The following is a 13555-nucleotide window of genomic DNA, read 5'->3' as shown; positions in this document are numbered from 1 at the left end:
ATGGACAATTTTTTCCAGTTCAGCTAAGGAGACCATATGTCGCAGTTTAGAAATATTCCTTAAATGAAAGAAACAGGAACGAGACAGAGACTTTACATGTGAGTCAAGGCCCAAAGAAGAGTCAAATATTATTCCAAGATTTCGAATATTTGGCTCAGCAGAAGAACAGAAAGGGGCAACAACTTGACTGATTTTAGAATATAGATCAGGAGGAGCTATGATCATGGTCTCTGTCTTGTTCTAACAAGGTAGCTGTTAGAAAGCCAGTCAGAGATTTGAGTTAAAGCCTGGACTAGGGTGGACAGCCTATCCAGCTGATGAGGCTTAACCAGAGCTCTTATGTTTCACTCAGTGCTCCCACCAAACACCTTGGAGGACACATTAGTGTGATTTAGATTTCATTGGTGTAAACACCAGTCACACAAGCTAACCCATGGAGGCAGCAGCAGGCTTTGTGTTTGGTAAAGTCTGTTGGCTTAAACTAAGAGAGTTTAGTTTGTTAGCACAAAGAGCTGTCAGCTAAAGCCCCGAATGCACTTTGAATACAGACGAACTGAGAAAAACACTTTAAATACAGCAAACAGTCAAACTGACAACATGTTTTTCTGCTGATCATCCACAGCAGTATGTTTAGCATTCATGCTAGCAGCAGGCTATGACTGTTAGGGTTGCCAACCGTCCCTTAAAAAACGGAATCGTTTTTTAACGTTTACGTGTTTGCGCGTGAGCAGTGTGAACGGCTGTGGTGACACGCTCACGAGCGATTGATGATCGGGAGCTGGTCGTGAGGTGTTAATCGCTTCTCGTTACCCCACGTATACTACACGATGCACGATGAAGGCCAAAATTGGGCCGATCGCCAAATCGGTCGCATGACTCAAAAATCATCTCAAAATGGGCGAAAAATCGCACAGTGTAAGCCCAGCATCAGAGCAGCAATGTTTGTTCGCTCAGAGAAAGAAAAAAAGGCTGCAAAAGTACAGGGAGGAATGGGAAAAGGAAAACACCTGGCTGGAAAAGTGCACGATAACACATATAAAGCGCACTGCACTGTGTGCCGGCGCACTTTTTCCATAGGCATGCTTCTAATGGTGGGCACATGAAGAACATGAGGGGCGTGAAAGCTCGGGGAACCCTTAACCAATTTGTTGTCCACCAGGCCACGGCAGAAGCAGATATGGTATGTAGACACTGGTTTGTTTTTTAAACCCTCTGGTTAAGGTTAATATGGGCATGTGCAGTGAATATCAGCGCTATGTGGCCAGAAGTGTGATAATATAATTTATTTTGTGTAATAAACAACTGCAAGGATAGATGATTACAACAAATAGATGACTAATACATAAAAGTAATACATAGATGAATAATGATGATGAGTTATGATGCGTAATCATGGGAACAAGAGGGTTTACAAACAGGAGCAGCTGATTAGCATTAGAAAAGCTGAAATAATACCTCAGCTGAAGCCAATTGCACTAAATGCACTATATGTGCACTGTTACAAGAATGTTTTTCGTTCTATTGCTTTCTATTAATTTATATAATTTTAAGTTAAGCAGGACAGAGTTCTTTTAAAGAAAGATTTACTTTTATTCTCAAAAGTTAAGCATGACAGGCTTCTGCTTAAGAAAGAGACCTGTTTTACTGTGTTAATGTTGTCATTTTGAGCTAAAAATAAATGGCTAAATGATCATTTGTTTCCCATATGGTCATATCACAAAGAATAGAATATGCATCTGCTTAAATCAAATTCAAGTCAAATGGTTAAAAAATAATTTCACACACACAAAAAAGAGCTACCACACTGGGAAGGGTGAAGACAACTAGGTTGCCCGGCCCTGGCCACGAGGTGTCCCTTATTTATTTTTCAGGGAGTTGGCAACCCTAATGACTGTCCACTGAGCACCAACACAGGTAGGAGTGAGCAGTGATGAAGCAGGACTGTGGGCAAGTTTGAGCTACAATCCTATTGGCTTCTCAGTTTCTCCAAAGAAAAGGGGAAAAATTCTTGGTGTTGTGAAGATGTGAGTTGGTCTTGTTGTCGTGGGGCTGGAAGGATGCTGGCAGTGAGAGGCTTTTCATACAGTGTTCAGTAACAGAATGAGAAGAAAGCCACTGCACATGAAACAAGGTGCTCGTAGAGTTTGTTTACTGTGTTTGTGCCACAATGTCAGATCAGTTGTAGATTCACATGCAGACTTGTCCAGTGAAACCAGTGCAAGTACTGCAGTACAGAGCAAAGACTAAGCAAGCCAGGAGAGCTCTCCAACTTTCTGAAAGTATCAGGATATTTGAGTGATAAGAAAAAGTGGATCGTGCAACAATGTCCCTCAGCACACAAAACAATCAAAGCAGAATAAATATAATGTTTTAGATCAAACACTTACAGGGACCTGAAGAGAGAGAACCAACAAAATGTCATGGCTAACAGAGGAACTCAAGCACAGACTGAGTTCTGACAAACAAAAAGGTGACAGTTTATTTACCAAAGAGGTGAACCACAGTGCTCTATATATGTACAGTGAGTTGGGGAGGGGGTCCAGGGCTCCAGGGAAAAGAGGGAAGGGAGTCCACACTCACTCCTCTTCAGTCACTCTTGTCCTGCTCTCCACTCACACAGCCACACACAGGAATCACAGGTAAGCGTCTGTAACCAGGTCCGGGGAAATATTTACTCAAAGTATACACAAAGTTAACCCAACTGGTGAATTAAAAGAGAGATTTCTTAGCAAGGAGCTGAGATCATGAACACAGGAGGGTCAATGTCCCAGCGACAAACTGCTCCATGCCGCAGCGTTAAATGGTTACCGGTAAGCCCAGGTGAATCAGCAACAGGTGGTGTAATCATCATAACTGTGTGGACCAAGAGCGAGAGGCCATTACAATCTCCACCCAGGCAGGCAAAACGCTAGCAGGAGAGAGCAAAACATAAAACCTAAAAAGCCATCATGAGCCAGCCAGAGAGACACAGAGTTTATACTAGAAGAGAAACCTGCTCATCTTCATCATGTTTGTTTAAATAGAGAAAATCAGAAGTCTCTGTGTGTCAGACCACGGCTCTACACGGACACTTCTAAGCTGCTTCAGAGTGAACTGACCCAGATAATCTGCACACAGCGGCTGTAAAACAGTGAAAGTCATAACTGTCTCTCTGATGGAAAGCTTTTATTGTGAAGTCAGGAAGTCTGCAGGAAGTGTTGAGTTTGTATTCATCACTCAGTGTTTAATGAGACAGGCAGACAGGAAGAGCAGCTCATTAGTGTTGATGAAATCAAAGGAACTGTGAGGAACTGCAGTTTGGTCACATCTGGATGTTTTTCACTGACAGTAAATGTTTTAGTGATAAAGAAATGTGTTCACAGAGAGAGGAAGAGGAGTGGTGTTTGTGATGAGGAGCAGCTGTCCTGCTGTGCTTTGTGTCAGGACGTTCTGAAGGATCCAGTCTCTACCAGCTGTGGACACTGGTTCTGCAGACAGTGCATCTCCTCATACTGGGACCAGTCTGCTTCATCGGGAGACTCCTCCTGTCCCCAGTGTGGAGAAAGATCCAGAAGCAGAGCTGGACTGCAGACAGCCAGTCAGAGCAGCTGTGTACAAAGTAAGACTGAACATCTGTCTGCTGATGGACTCATTTCTGAAAACTGGACTTCTTGTGTTGTTCAGACATTGAAGAGTTTTCTTTCTCTTTAGTCTCATTGTTTTTCTTTCTTTCAGCAGATGTTGGTCTGCAGGAGGTTTTAGATGAACATAAGATCAGTCTGAGGAGGAGATGTGAACGTGTGACTGAAGGAAGTGATGAAACAGGAAGTAGAACCCTCCTCAACACCATCTACACTGAGCTCTACATCACAGAGGGACAGAGTGAAGAAGTTCATACCCAACATGAGGTGAGGCAGCTGGAGACAGCTTCCAAGATGGACGCCCTCCATGACGCTCCAATCAGGTGCCAGGACATCTTTAAAGCCTTACCTGACCAACAGAGACCCATCAGAGTGGTTCTGACCAACGGCGTGGCTGGTGTTGGAAAAACCTTCTCAGTGCAGAAGTTCACTCTGGACTGGGCAGAGGGCTTGGAGAACCAACATGTCAGTGTGGTGGTTCTGCTTTCATTCAGGGAGCTGAACCTGATCAGAGATGAGCAGTACAGTCTTCTGGAGCTGCTCCATGTTTTCCATCCAACATTACAGAAGGTCACAGCAGAGAAGCTGGCTGTCTCTCAGCTTTTGTTCATCTTTGACGGCCTGGATGAAAGCAGACTTTCATTGGATTTCACCAACAGGAAGCTGCTGTCTGATGTCACACAGAAGTCATCAGTCAGCCAGCTGCTGACAAACCTCATCCAGGGGAATCTGCTTCCCTCGGCTCTCGTCTGGATAACTTCCCGACCCGCAGCAGCCAATCAGATCCCTCCTACATGTGTTGACAGGCTAACAGAAGTACGAGGCTTCACTGACGCCCAGAAGGAGGAGTACTTCAGGAGGAGATTCAGTGATGAAGAGCTGTCCAGCAGAATCATCTCCCACATGAAGACATCCAGGAGCCTCCACATCATGTGTAGTATCCCAGTCTTCTGCTGGATCACTGCTACAGTTCTGGAGCACATGTTGACTACAGACCAGAGAGGAGAGCTGCCCAAGACCCTGACTGACATGTACTCACACTTCCTGCTGGTTCAGACAAAGAGGAAGAAGAACAAGTACCATGAGGGACGTGAGACGAGTCCACAGGAGCTGACGAAGGCTGATAGGAAAGTTCTTCTGAAGCTGGGGAGGCTGGCGTTTGAACACCTGGAGAAAGGAAACATCATGTTCTACCAAGAAGACCTGGAGCAGTGTGGTCTGGATGTGACAGAGGCCTCGGTGTACTCAGGAGTTTGTACAGAGATCTTCAAAAGAGAGTGTGTGATCTTCCAGAAACCAGTCTACTGCTTTGTTCATCTGAGCATTCAGGAGTTTCTGGCTGCTGTCTACAAGTTCCACTGTCACACCAACAGGAAGACAAAGGTGCTGAAGAACTTTTTGGGAAAAAAATACAACAAGTCCTCTCTGGATGATTTCCTGAACAGAGCCATGGAGAAATCCCTCCAGAGTAAAAATGGCCACCTGGACCTGTTTGTTCGCTTCCTTCATGGCCTCTGTCTGGAGTCCAACCAGAGACTCTTAGTAGGTCTGCTGGGTCAGACAGAGATCAGTCCAGGAACCATCCAGAGAGTCATCAACAACCTGAAGGAGATGAACAGTGATGAAATCTCTCCTGACAGAAGCATCAACATCTTCCACTGTCTGATGGAGATGAACGACCTCTCAGTACATCAGGAGATCCAAGAGTTCCTGAAGTCAGAGAACAGATCAGAGAAGAAACTCTCTGAGATCCAGTGCTCAGCTCTGGCCTTCATGCTGCAGATGTCAGAGGAGGTTCTGGATGAGTTGGACCTGCAGAAGTACAACACATCAGAGCGGGGACGACAGAGACTGATTCCAGCTGTGAGGAACTGCAGAAAGGCTGGGTGAGTCCAGATGTGATCATTAACATCATTGATCAGTGTAGGTTAGTAGTTTAATTTTGAAAATAAAATCAGATTGTAACCACAAAGTGTTTGTGTCCGTACGCTGCAACCTTCCACACCATTCCTTTATTGTACAGACTCAGCAGCAACTCCATGGATCCCAAATCCAAGAGTGGAGAACAGATTTGAAGTGTGTCACATCCATGCAGTCACAGCTGTTTCCACCATGTTTCCACTGATATTAATCCTGTTCAATGACACGTTTCATATCAGTGAATATGTTCTTTAGGACGTCCACTGACATGTTTAAGTGTCCTGCTGGAAATCACTCAAATCATCCATGAAATCCATGAAAAATCCTTTTAGTGTTTCTAACTTCACCCTCTGTCCTCTCTCTCTCTCCATCCTCCTCACTGCTTCTTTCACTGATAATCACACAAACATTGTATTCAGCTACAAAATAACACAATAATATCATCTGATGATCATTATTATAAGAGCAGGATCCATATTTGATATCAGAGTAACACACTGCTTGGTTATGTGCAGTCATCATCAGTGACTGTGGGTCAAACAGAAGCTCTCTGATTGGTTGCTGACCTTGGTCACCTGTCCACTCTCACCTGTTTGTGTTTGCTCTCTCTTTGCTGTCTCCATCCTCTCTCTCCTTTCTCTCCCTCTCTGTCTTTGTACGTCACTCAGGTCCAATGGAAACAGTGACATTTACAAACCAATCAAAGACAAACTGATCCATGTCAGGTTATAACAATATTCAAAGTGAATACAGGCTCCTGCTGGACACAGACAGGTAACATCATTTTGACTTGCTGTCACCTGGATCTGGACTCATAAACACTGAAGCCCTGAACAGGAATACAAATCATTTTCTGCCAACTAGCGACACACCAGCAGATAATGGCTCAGAAAGCTAAAATGAGCCAATCATTTCTGTGTTTAGTTCCCCTGAAATCAGATCTGATATCAGCAGCTCTGAGTTCATTCATCATTATTGTCCAGTGATGAGATTTCTGCTCTGTTTGGTAACAGTCAGCAGGTTTTTCCTGCGTGTGGACGTGAACAGTCGTACCTGACAGCAGGTAGCAAACAGAGATCATCTTTCCAGCTGGAACTCTTCACTGAGCTGAACTCATTCAAAATGTTCTGGAGTCAAAACAGGAAACAGTCCAAATGTGTGTCTTCACTCTGACTCTGGATCAGATCTCAGTGACAGACTGTGGACATTATGGAAGCCTAAATGTGACACCATCTTCCTCCTTCATCTGCAGATTAAAGCCAAACAAAGATTCTCATTAAAAGTCTGCAGGTCTGAGAGAGACTCAATCGTTGTGTCATGTCAAACACCGTAAGAGGAGCTGAAGCACAGATGTGAAGAGCAGATTCATCAGATTATGACCTCACTCTGTTTTGTCTTCATATACATTCAGTCTGTGTTTATAATGCAGATTTTCTGCTTTTATAATAACACATTTTATATTTTCTATCATCACAGACTGACTCGGTGTGGACTCTCAGAGTCTCACTGTGAAGTTGTGGCCTCAGCTCTGAAGTCCAACCCCTCCCATCTGACAGAGCTGGACATGAGTAGAAACTACAAGCTGCAGGATTCAGCAGTGAAGCTTCTGTGTGCTGGACTGGAGAGTCCAAACTGTCGACTGGAGACTCTGAGGTGAGTTCACTGACTGCGGCTGTTGTTGTTTTTCTATATTTCATGTCTTTGATGTTTGAAACTTTCTTTAGTTCCTAAATGTTCAGGATGTGTCTGAAGACAAATGTGAAGAAGTTTGAGTGCTTTCAGAAATGTTGTCTTTCCAAACGACTGAACAACAGTTTTTCCTTTTGGCTCCAAACAGAAGTGACAGACTTGAGCAGGGTTCATTTAAAGGCTGACAGAAGTGGAGTGGTGACGGGGAGATGTTTGACAGGACAGTGTTTCAGCCTCCACAGGTTCATGTTGTGCTCCATCAGTCAGTGAAGATGAAGTCAGTGCTGATGAGGCTGTAGAGTGTGTGAGGGATGTGAATGAGGATGATGAAGATCTGATGATAGCAGATAAAAACAGGCTGCAGAGACTTTGAGCCATACAGGGCACACAGTGTGTGTACAGAACAGCTGAAATCATTATGGAGGCCTCACTGGGATATGGAAGCATCACAGTACAGCTTCAGTGAAGCATTAAAGTCTCTGATATGAGATGAGAAATGAAGCAGCCAGAGCTTTTTCATGAGTGGAAATCCACTGTGACTGTGAGCTGCTGCTACAGCCTCCAGATTAGCCAGCAGCTCATCCTGCTCAACATTTTCTCACCAACTTTAATGGAAGTGTGATGTTTTCAGCTGGAGTGATGGTCAGGGTGGCCTCCCTCTCCTCTTCTTCTCCTCTTCCTCTTTCATTTGTAAAGCCACTTCTGCTGCTTTCATTCATTTGGAAGTCCTGTAGCTGAGTTTGGGAGAGACTAACAGCCTCGGCAGCAGAGGGGAGAAAGGCTGTAACTGTTGGGTCTGTGTTTCCACAAGCCCCGCTAATTCTAGAGACTTATTCATCATGAAGAAAACAAGACAGTCGATCGATCCATTACTTGCGCAAGGGAGGCCTCGTCTGTGTCCAGCACGACAATGACCCCAATGGTGGCCTCCTCTCGCTGCCTTTTATTGACAATCCTCAAACAATAGTTTACAAAGCACCTCCCCTTGCAACCCCCCTTTGGTTACATAGACAAGGCACTGTGTGTGTGTGTGTGTGTGTGTGTGTGTGTGTGTGTGTGTGTGTGTTACCTCCTGCTGACCAAAGGGTCATAAACCCAGGAAGTTTACATCAAAAGAAACAGATCTTTCAGATAGGATGTATCTACAATAAAACCTCCCCCAGCACAGAGTGGCTGGAAAGGTGGTCAGGATCAAAGGAATGGCTTTGATCCTACTGCTTGAACTAAGACTGTACAAATTTAAGAAACACAATGGCAACATTCAACAATTAGACTTAACATTTCCCTCCTTTTTGTCATTGTTCTTAAATTTCAACTTATGCACCCTTTGTTTGGACAGTGTCAGTATAGATTTCATTCATACACAGTAAACTACATCCTATACATAAGCAAATCAGTATCAACAGTCCAAAAACAGGAATTAATTTTTTCAAAAGAAGATGCCACCAAGGACCAGACGGTAACCAAGCTATCCAGCCTTGTGGCGGATCTACTCCTGTCGTGCAATTCATTATGTATTTCTTCAAGTAAACAACTGAATGTCAAAGGTCAAACAAGAAGAATCATCATTCTCAAAAATCATATGTCACTACAATCCAACTGTATACAGACATAGGTATTTAAACGCATCAGTTGACTTTATTGTTTGTCCATATGGCTCTCAGCTAACTTCAAAGCTGCAGCCTGGTCAACACCCTTCTTTATGACTCCTATCAACCCCCCAAATCTTTTCACTGTAGGCATCCTGTGGGGGTTAGATTCAACTGGTGAATTATCTGCATTTACAACTCTTCTCCTGTCCTGTTGTCACCACAGAAAAAGCTTTGTAAAGGAAATTGGATCAAGCTGTTTTGAACTTCTTGGCTCGAAACCTCAAGTGTTCATGATGTAATGTAGACAAAAGGCTTCTCTGTTTACATCCTTCTTGCAGAAGACAAAAGAATAGGTGATGTTGCCATGTTCCATGGTTGATCTCCAACTTGGGCTAATCCATTGTCCTTCATACACATAGGCAATTGGCCTGTTTCCAGTTCGTTTAGCTGTTCAATGTCCTGCAGCAAGTCATATTCTTTGAGTCAGACGAGCAGGTCTGTCTCACCAGAGCAGTTCACCTTCCCAGCTACTGGTGAATCAACCTTCCATTCAGGTTCAGAGCAGTTGAAAAGTTGGCAGTGTTCCCGGATGTGTTGCTAAAGCAACCAGACAAACTGCCTCGCTCTCAGTGATGCTATAGGGCCACAGTCCAGAAGAATGTGTAGCCAGTGGCATCACAAGCATAACCATTGGTCTCATTCTTTATGTGAGCGGTTGTGTTCTTAAACTGCCACCAGTAGTTGTTGAAAACCCATGCTGGTACTGGGTGTGGTTTGCTCTGTTCCAGTGCGCTCCCTGTCATCCCACTCAGGGTCCACAGGCACAAGAAGATGCACAGCACATTCCCAGCCATTCTGATGAGTACCTGTGGCTCAGTTGGTTTCTTCACCGGATTGAGACGAGGGGCCCTGGAGGCTTTCCCCCCCCCTTTGTTCCCGGTCTTCCTGCCACTTACTCCGAGCTGGCCTGGATGTGTGTCACCTTCTTGCAGTGCGCTTGATATATCCAAGTGTTCCTTCCAGCAATCTTCACTGCTGTGGTCGTCATCAGCAGCATCCGATATGGACCTTCCCACCATGGACTGGACCAGCACTTCCTCTCCATGGCCTTATCAACATCCAATCTCCAGACTTCAGACTCTGCTCCTGCGGAGAAACAGAATCATCTGGCAGATCATTTGTTCTCATGACTACTTTACTTTTAAACATTTTCAAGCATCTAATCTGCTAATACGCTCTCTCTTCTGCTTTTCTATCATCACTACAGAAGACTGGAACTCTAAATGCTCTAACATGTGTAATCTCAAAGAGTCAGACCATTCTCTGTTGGAGTAATCCTCATGTACTTATTCTATACAGTCTAACCATGTCCTGCCTGTCTTCCTAAATCTTAACTTTACTGTTCCATTAGTTCTCTCTGCCTGCAAAAGTTTTTTTTTTTTTAAAGTATTTAATAATCCTAGAATGAGTATAACGACTGCTCATTTCCCTCCTGTTTGAGACATGGCAAAGCCAATGGCTCAAAATAGCAGCAGTCTTATACAAATTATCAGGCAGTACTGGTTTATCACACAGATAAAAAATCATCCTGCAAGCTTGCTCCCTCTGTAAGTCACAACTGTTTTCCTGCTGTAGGTGAGTGGGCCTGCATGTCTGCTGATGCTGTACTGATAAAAGGTTAACACCATGTTTAACTACAGCTGCTTCTTTTGTGATCTTATCTGCAAAAACTTTCCCTAATGCAACTGGATCTTTCCCTCACATGTGTGCTGCACATTTACAAACGGCAATTCTACTGGTTAATAACACTGCCTCCAGCAGATTTTGCAAAAGTTTGGTGTGTTCTGCAGGTTTCCCTGTAGAGGTTGTCACACCTCGTCTCACTCACTGCACTACAAAGAAATGTACAGTAGCAAATGTATACTGCCTATCAGTGTATATTGTCTCTCTACAGCTTTACACACTTCCGTTAAAGCTAGCATCTCTGCTGCTCAAGCAAATATGAAACATGCTAGTTGTCCTACATAGATAACTCTCTCTCTCACTGTCTGCTACAGTAAAACGTGTTCTAGTCTGTCCCTCTGCTGTTGTAAAACTCAAACCATCAGCAAACCAAACCTTTCCCTCAACGAGTGGCACATCTATTAAGTCATCCCTCAGCTTACACTTCTTCTCCTCGCGCTCTCTACACTCATGAGAAGTGCCCTCCTCCGTTGGCAAAAAGGGTTGGACAGATTCAGAATTGTGCACCACTTTATGGTAATATGTGTGGTTGTGAGAGTAACATTAAAGACAAGTGTCTTGTAGGTGTCAGAAATGTAAGTTTAGTCTGCAGTAGTAGACATCTACCTCGTGTGGAACTAACAATGTCAAAAGGTGAAATAAACTATTGAAACATTGTACAGCTTAAACTGCTGCACATACTGATCTCACGCATGGAGGTAAAGCACGAGCAACTAGAGCTAATCTTTTAGGATAGTAAGTTACTGGCTTCACTTGTGGAAAAAGTGCTGTTAGTTATTTTACAGTCACCTGGCATTTGTGCTGTTCACAGAACCACAAGTCCATCGCTGGACCTCCTCTGCGCTGTCACTTTCTGGAGCTTGGCACGCTCCCTCAGGTTCCATTTTCCAACGCTGCTGAAGATTTAACCCTAGAACACTATCGCTATAAATAGTAACACGATCACTAATGCCGGGTGATTTTTACCCGATATAATATAACCAATGAAAAGTAATCAAATATATCAAAATATGACAACACATGACAAATTAGAGTGGTCTTCTTTTACTTTCAACTGTGCCATGTCTAACAAAATGAAAAATAAAACTCCTAAAACAAAATAATGACTCTGGAAAGCTGGTCTTTGGTCCACCCATTCCTGGGACATTTGAGACTTCCCTGGTGATGGCACAGGCTCCTCGACACGCAAACAGCTTAGTTGTCTTCCTTAACGTCAACGTCGAAACTCTTTCATCTTATTTAAGATTTGCTGTGCAAAGTCTCCTCGTGACGATCCTTTGGAAGACCAGTAACACAGCTCTCTGTGCTGAAGGTGATCTCCGATCCTCCTGAAAACTCTCTCCTGGCCTCAGCTTCCATCTTGTGGACGATCCTCTCAGTCACTCCTTCTCGTCATGGCACCTCACGATATCTACAAATTAAAAAATGACACTCCTCTCGCCACACGGCTTTCGCCATGTGTCAACTCCCCAATGAGACATGTACAAGAGTGTTGCACAGTCTCCCTAAAACAATCTCCAAGGTTTGTCCCTTGGAGCAGCTTCACTCCAAGCTGTAACCCTGTGTAAAAACATTAGTCAGCATTGAAATGTTCAGCTTGTTTAGCTCCCAGCTCCTGTATCCTAGAAGACAAAGTCTTAAAATTAAAACAACTTCACATTTGCAACCAACTATAGATCATAAGAGTAATAAAGTATTCAGCATCACAGAGACAAGTATCATTGCAGGTTTATTCTAAACTCATTAAACTCCTACTTTTCCCCATAATTTGTTCCAAATTATTTAACATCTCACCGTCATTCCACATTGTAATCAGTGACGTCCCTTAAGTTTGTTACTCACCATGAGCCCAACAGTGTGGTCAGATAATGGGCCCCGATGTAACTATTCTGTAACCACTGCACATCTGTTCAATTGTCACTCGTCTGTCTGTGCTGAATCCTTTACAAGCACTCTTAAAGAAAAACAACATTAGCCAAACACAAGGTTCATCCCGGTTGTCAGGTGTCGGCCATCCAGATTCCAGAGGAGCTGTGAAAAGTCATAAAGTTAACACTCGCTGTGGAAAAAGTAACAATGGTCTCATCACAGTATGTCTCACACTGCATTCATTTCTTCCCTGTAACATTCTCTCAAAAACACAGTGTAATTTCATCATCAACATATAGCCTGTAACTACAGTTCTCTTCATACAAAATCTCAGTAATCCTGTGGTAGAGAAACATCATTAAGTTGTGTCCTGCTGTAAACCACATGATCAAATCACATGATTAACCATCTGCTGTAAAGAGAAATGTAAATGTTAGCGCTGCGCAGGTGTGTACACACTTTCTCACAGTAATCTCTGTGAGCAACACAAGGTAGTGAATGACACACACATGGTAAATTCACAGACATAGAATTTAAACTAAAAAGGTTAAATTTTCAGAGTTCACATAGTCATGTGACCCAAGTTTCCTCCTGTGGTCTCCTTCTGCTCCTGCAACAGAGACACACACAGAGACACATCCACACCTTTGTCAGGTGGGGGTTGACTTCACACAATGGTGTTAAGTCAGTCAGTCTTGTCAGCTTTTGTCAGTTTCCCATTTATTTTAAAACTCTTACTCATTCACTCAGTGATTCCTTCTTTTGCTAATTGTGGAAATTATCGTCGCATCCGTTTCCACGCTCAGCAAAACAACGTCATTTCAAAAAGAAAAATAATTTAGACTGGATTTTCTCGCTGAATCCTTTTGGACAGGAACTTGTCTCAAATAAGTGGATTTCTCCTGAGCCCATTTTAATTTTGGAGAAGCTCACTTTGCAACAGTTTTCTCGACGACGCTTCGATTCTGATCGTGCTCAAACAGAGATCATCAAACAAAACTTTCAGTGCACCATGAAAGTAACAAAATAAAAGAAAGAAAATAAAGGAAATCAAAGGAAAGAAAGGCCTTGTTTAAGTCATGACACGTGTTCTTCATGCCAGGGGGATAAATCGTCACAACC

General features: G+C 43.5%; 2 protein-coding genes across 4 annotated transcripts in view; both read left to right on the top strand.

Annotated features, from left to right (window-relative positions):
- Positions 1–13555, top strand: part of LOC146634600 (protein NLRC3-like) — a 720577-nt gene that overhangs the window by 443099 nt on the left and 263923 nt on the right. The window lies entirely within an intron of this gene.
- LOC146634607 (protein NLRC3-like) overlaps positions 1–13555 on the top strand; it is a 73573-nt gene that overhangs the window by 2384 nt on the left and 57634 nt on the right. The window contains exons 5-7 of one of the 2 annotated variants that reach the window (XM_085378046.1): positions 3363–3598; positions 3715–5506; positions 7017–7197. The exons of the other annotated variant lie outside the window; for it this stretch is intronic. Of the exons in view, the coding sequence (XP_085234172.1) occupies positions 3363–3598; positions 3715–5506; positions 7017–7197 (2209 nt within the window). Of the gene's footprint in view, positions 1–3362; positions 3599–3714; positions 5507–7016; positions 7198–13555 lie in introns of those variants that run through there. 2 annotated transcript variants of the gene reach the window in all.

This window comes from Diplotaxodon limnothrissa, linkage group LG3 (assembly GCF_057381915.1).
Source record: "Diplotaxodon limnothrissa isolate DT_005_m linkage group LG3, D_limnothrissa_male_GT1.1, whole genome shotgun sequence".
Lineage (NCBI taxonomy): Eukaryota > Metazoa > Chordata > Actinopteri > Cichliformes > Cichlidae > Diplotaxodon > Diplotaxodon limnothrissa.
The sequence above is the reverse complement of the archived record's forward strand: the minus strand, read 5'-3'. Positions and strand labels throughout refer to the sequence as shown.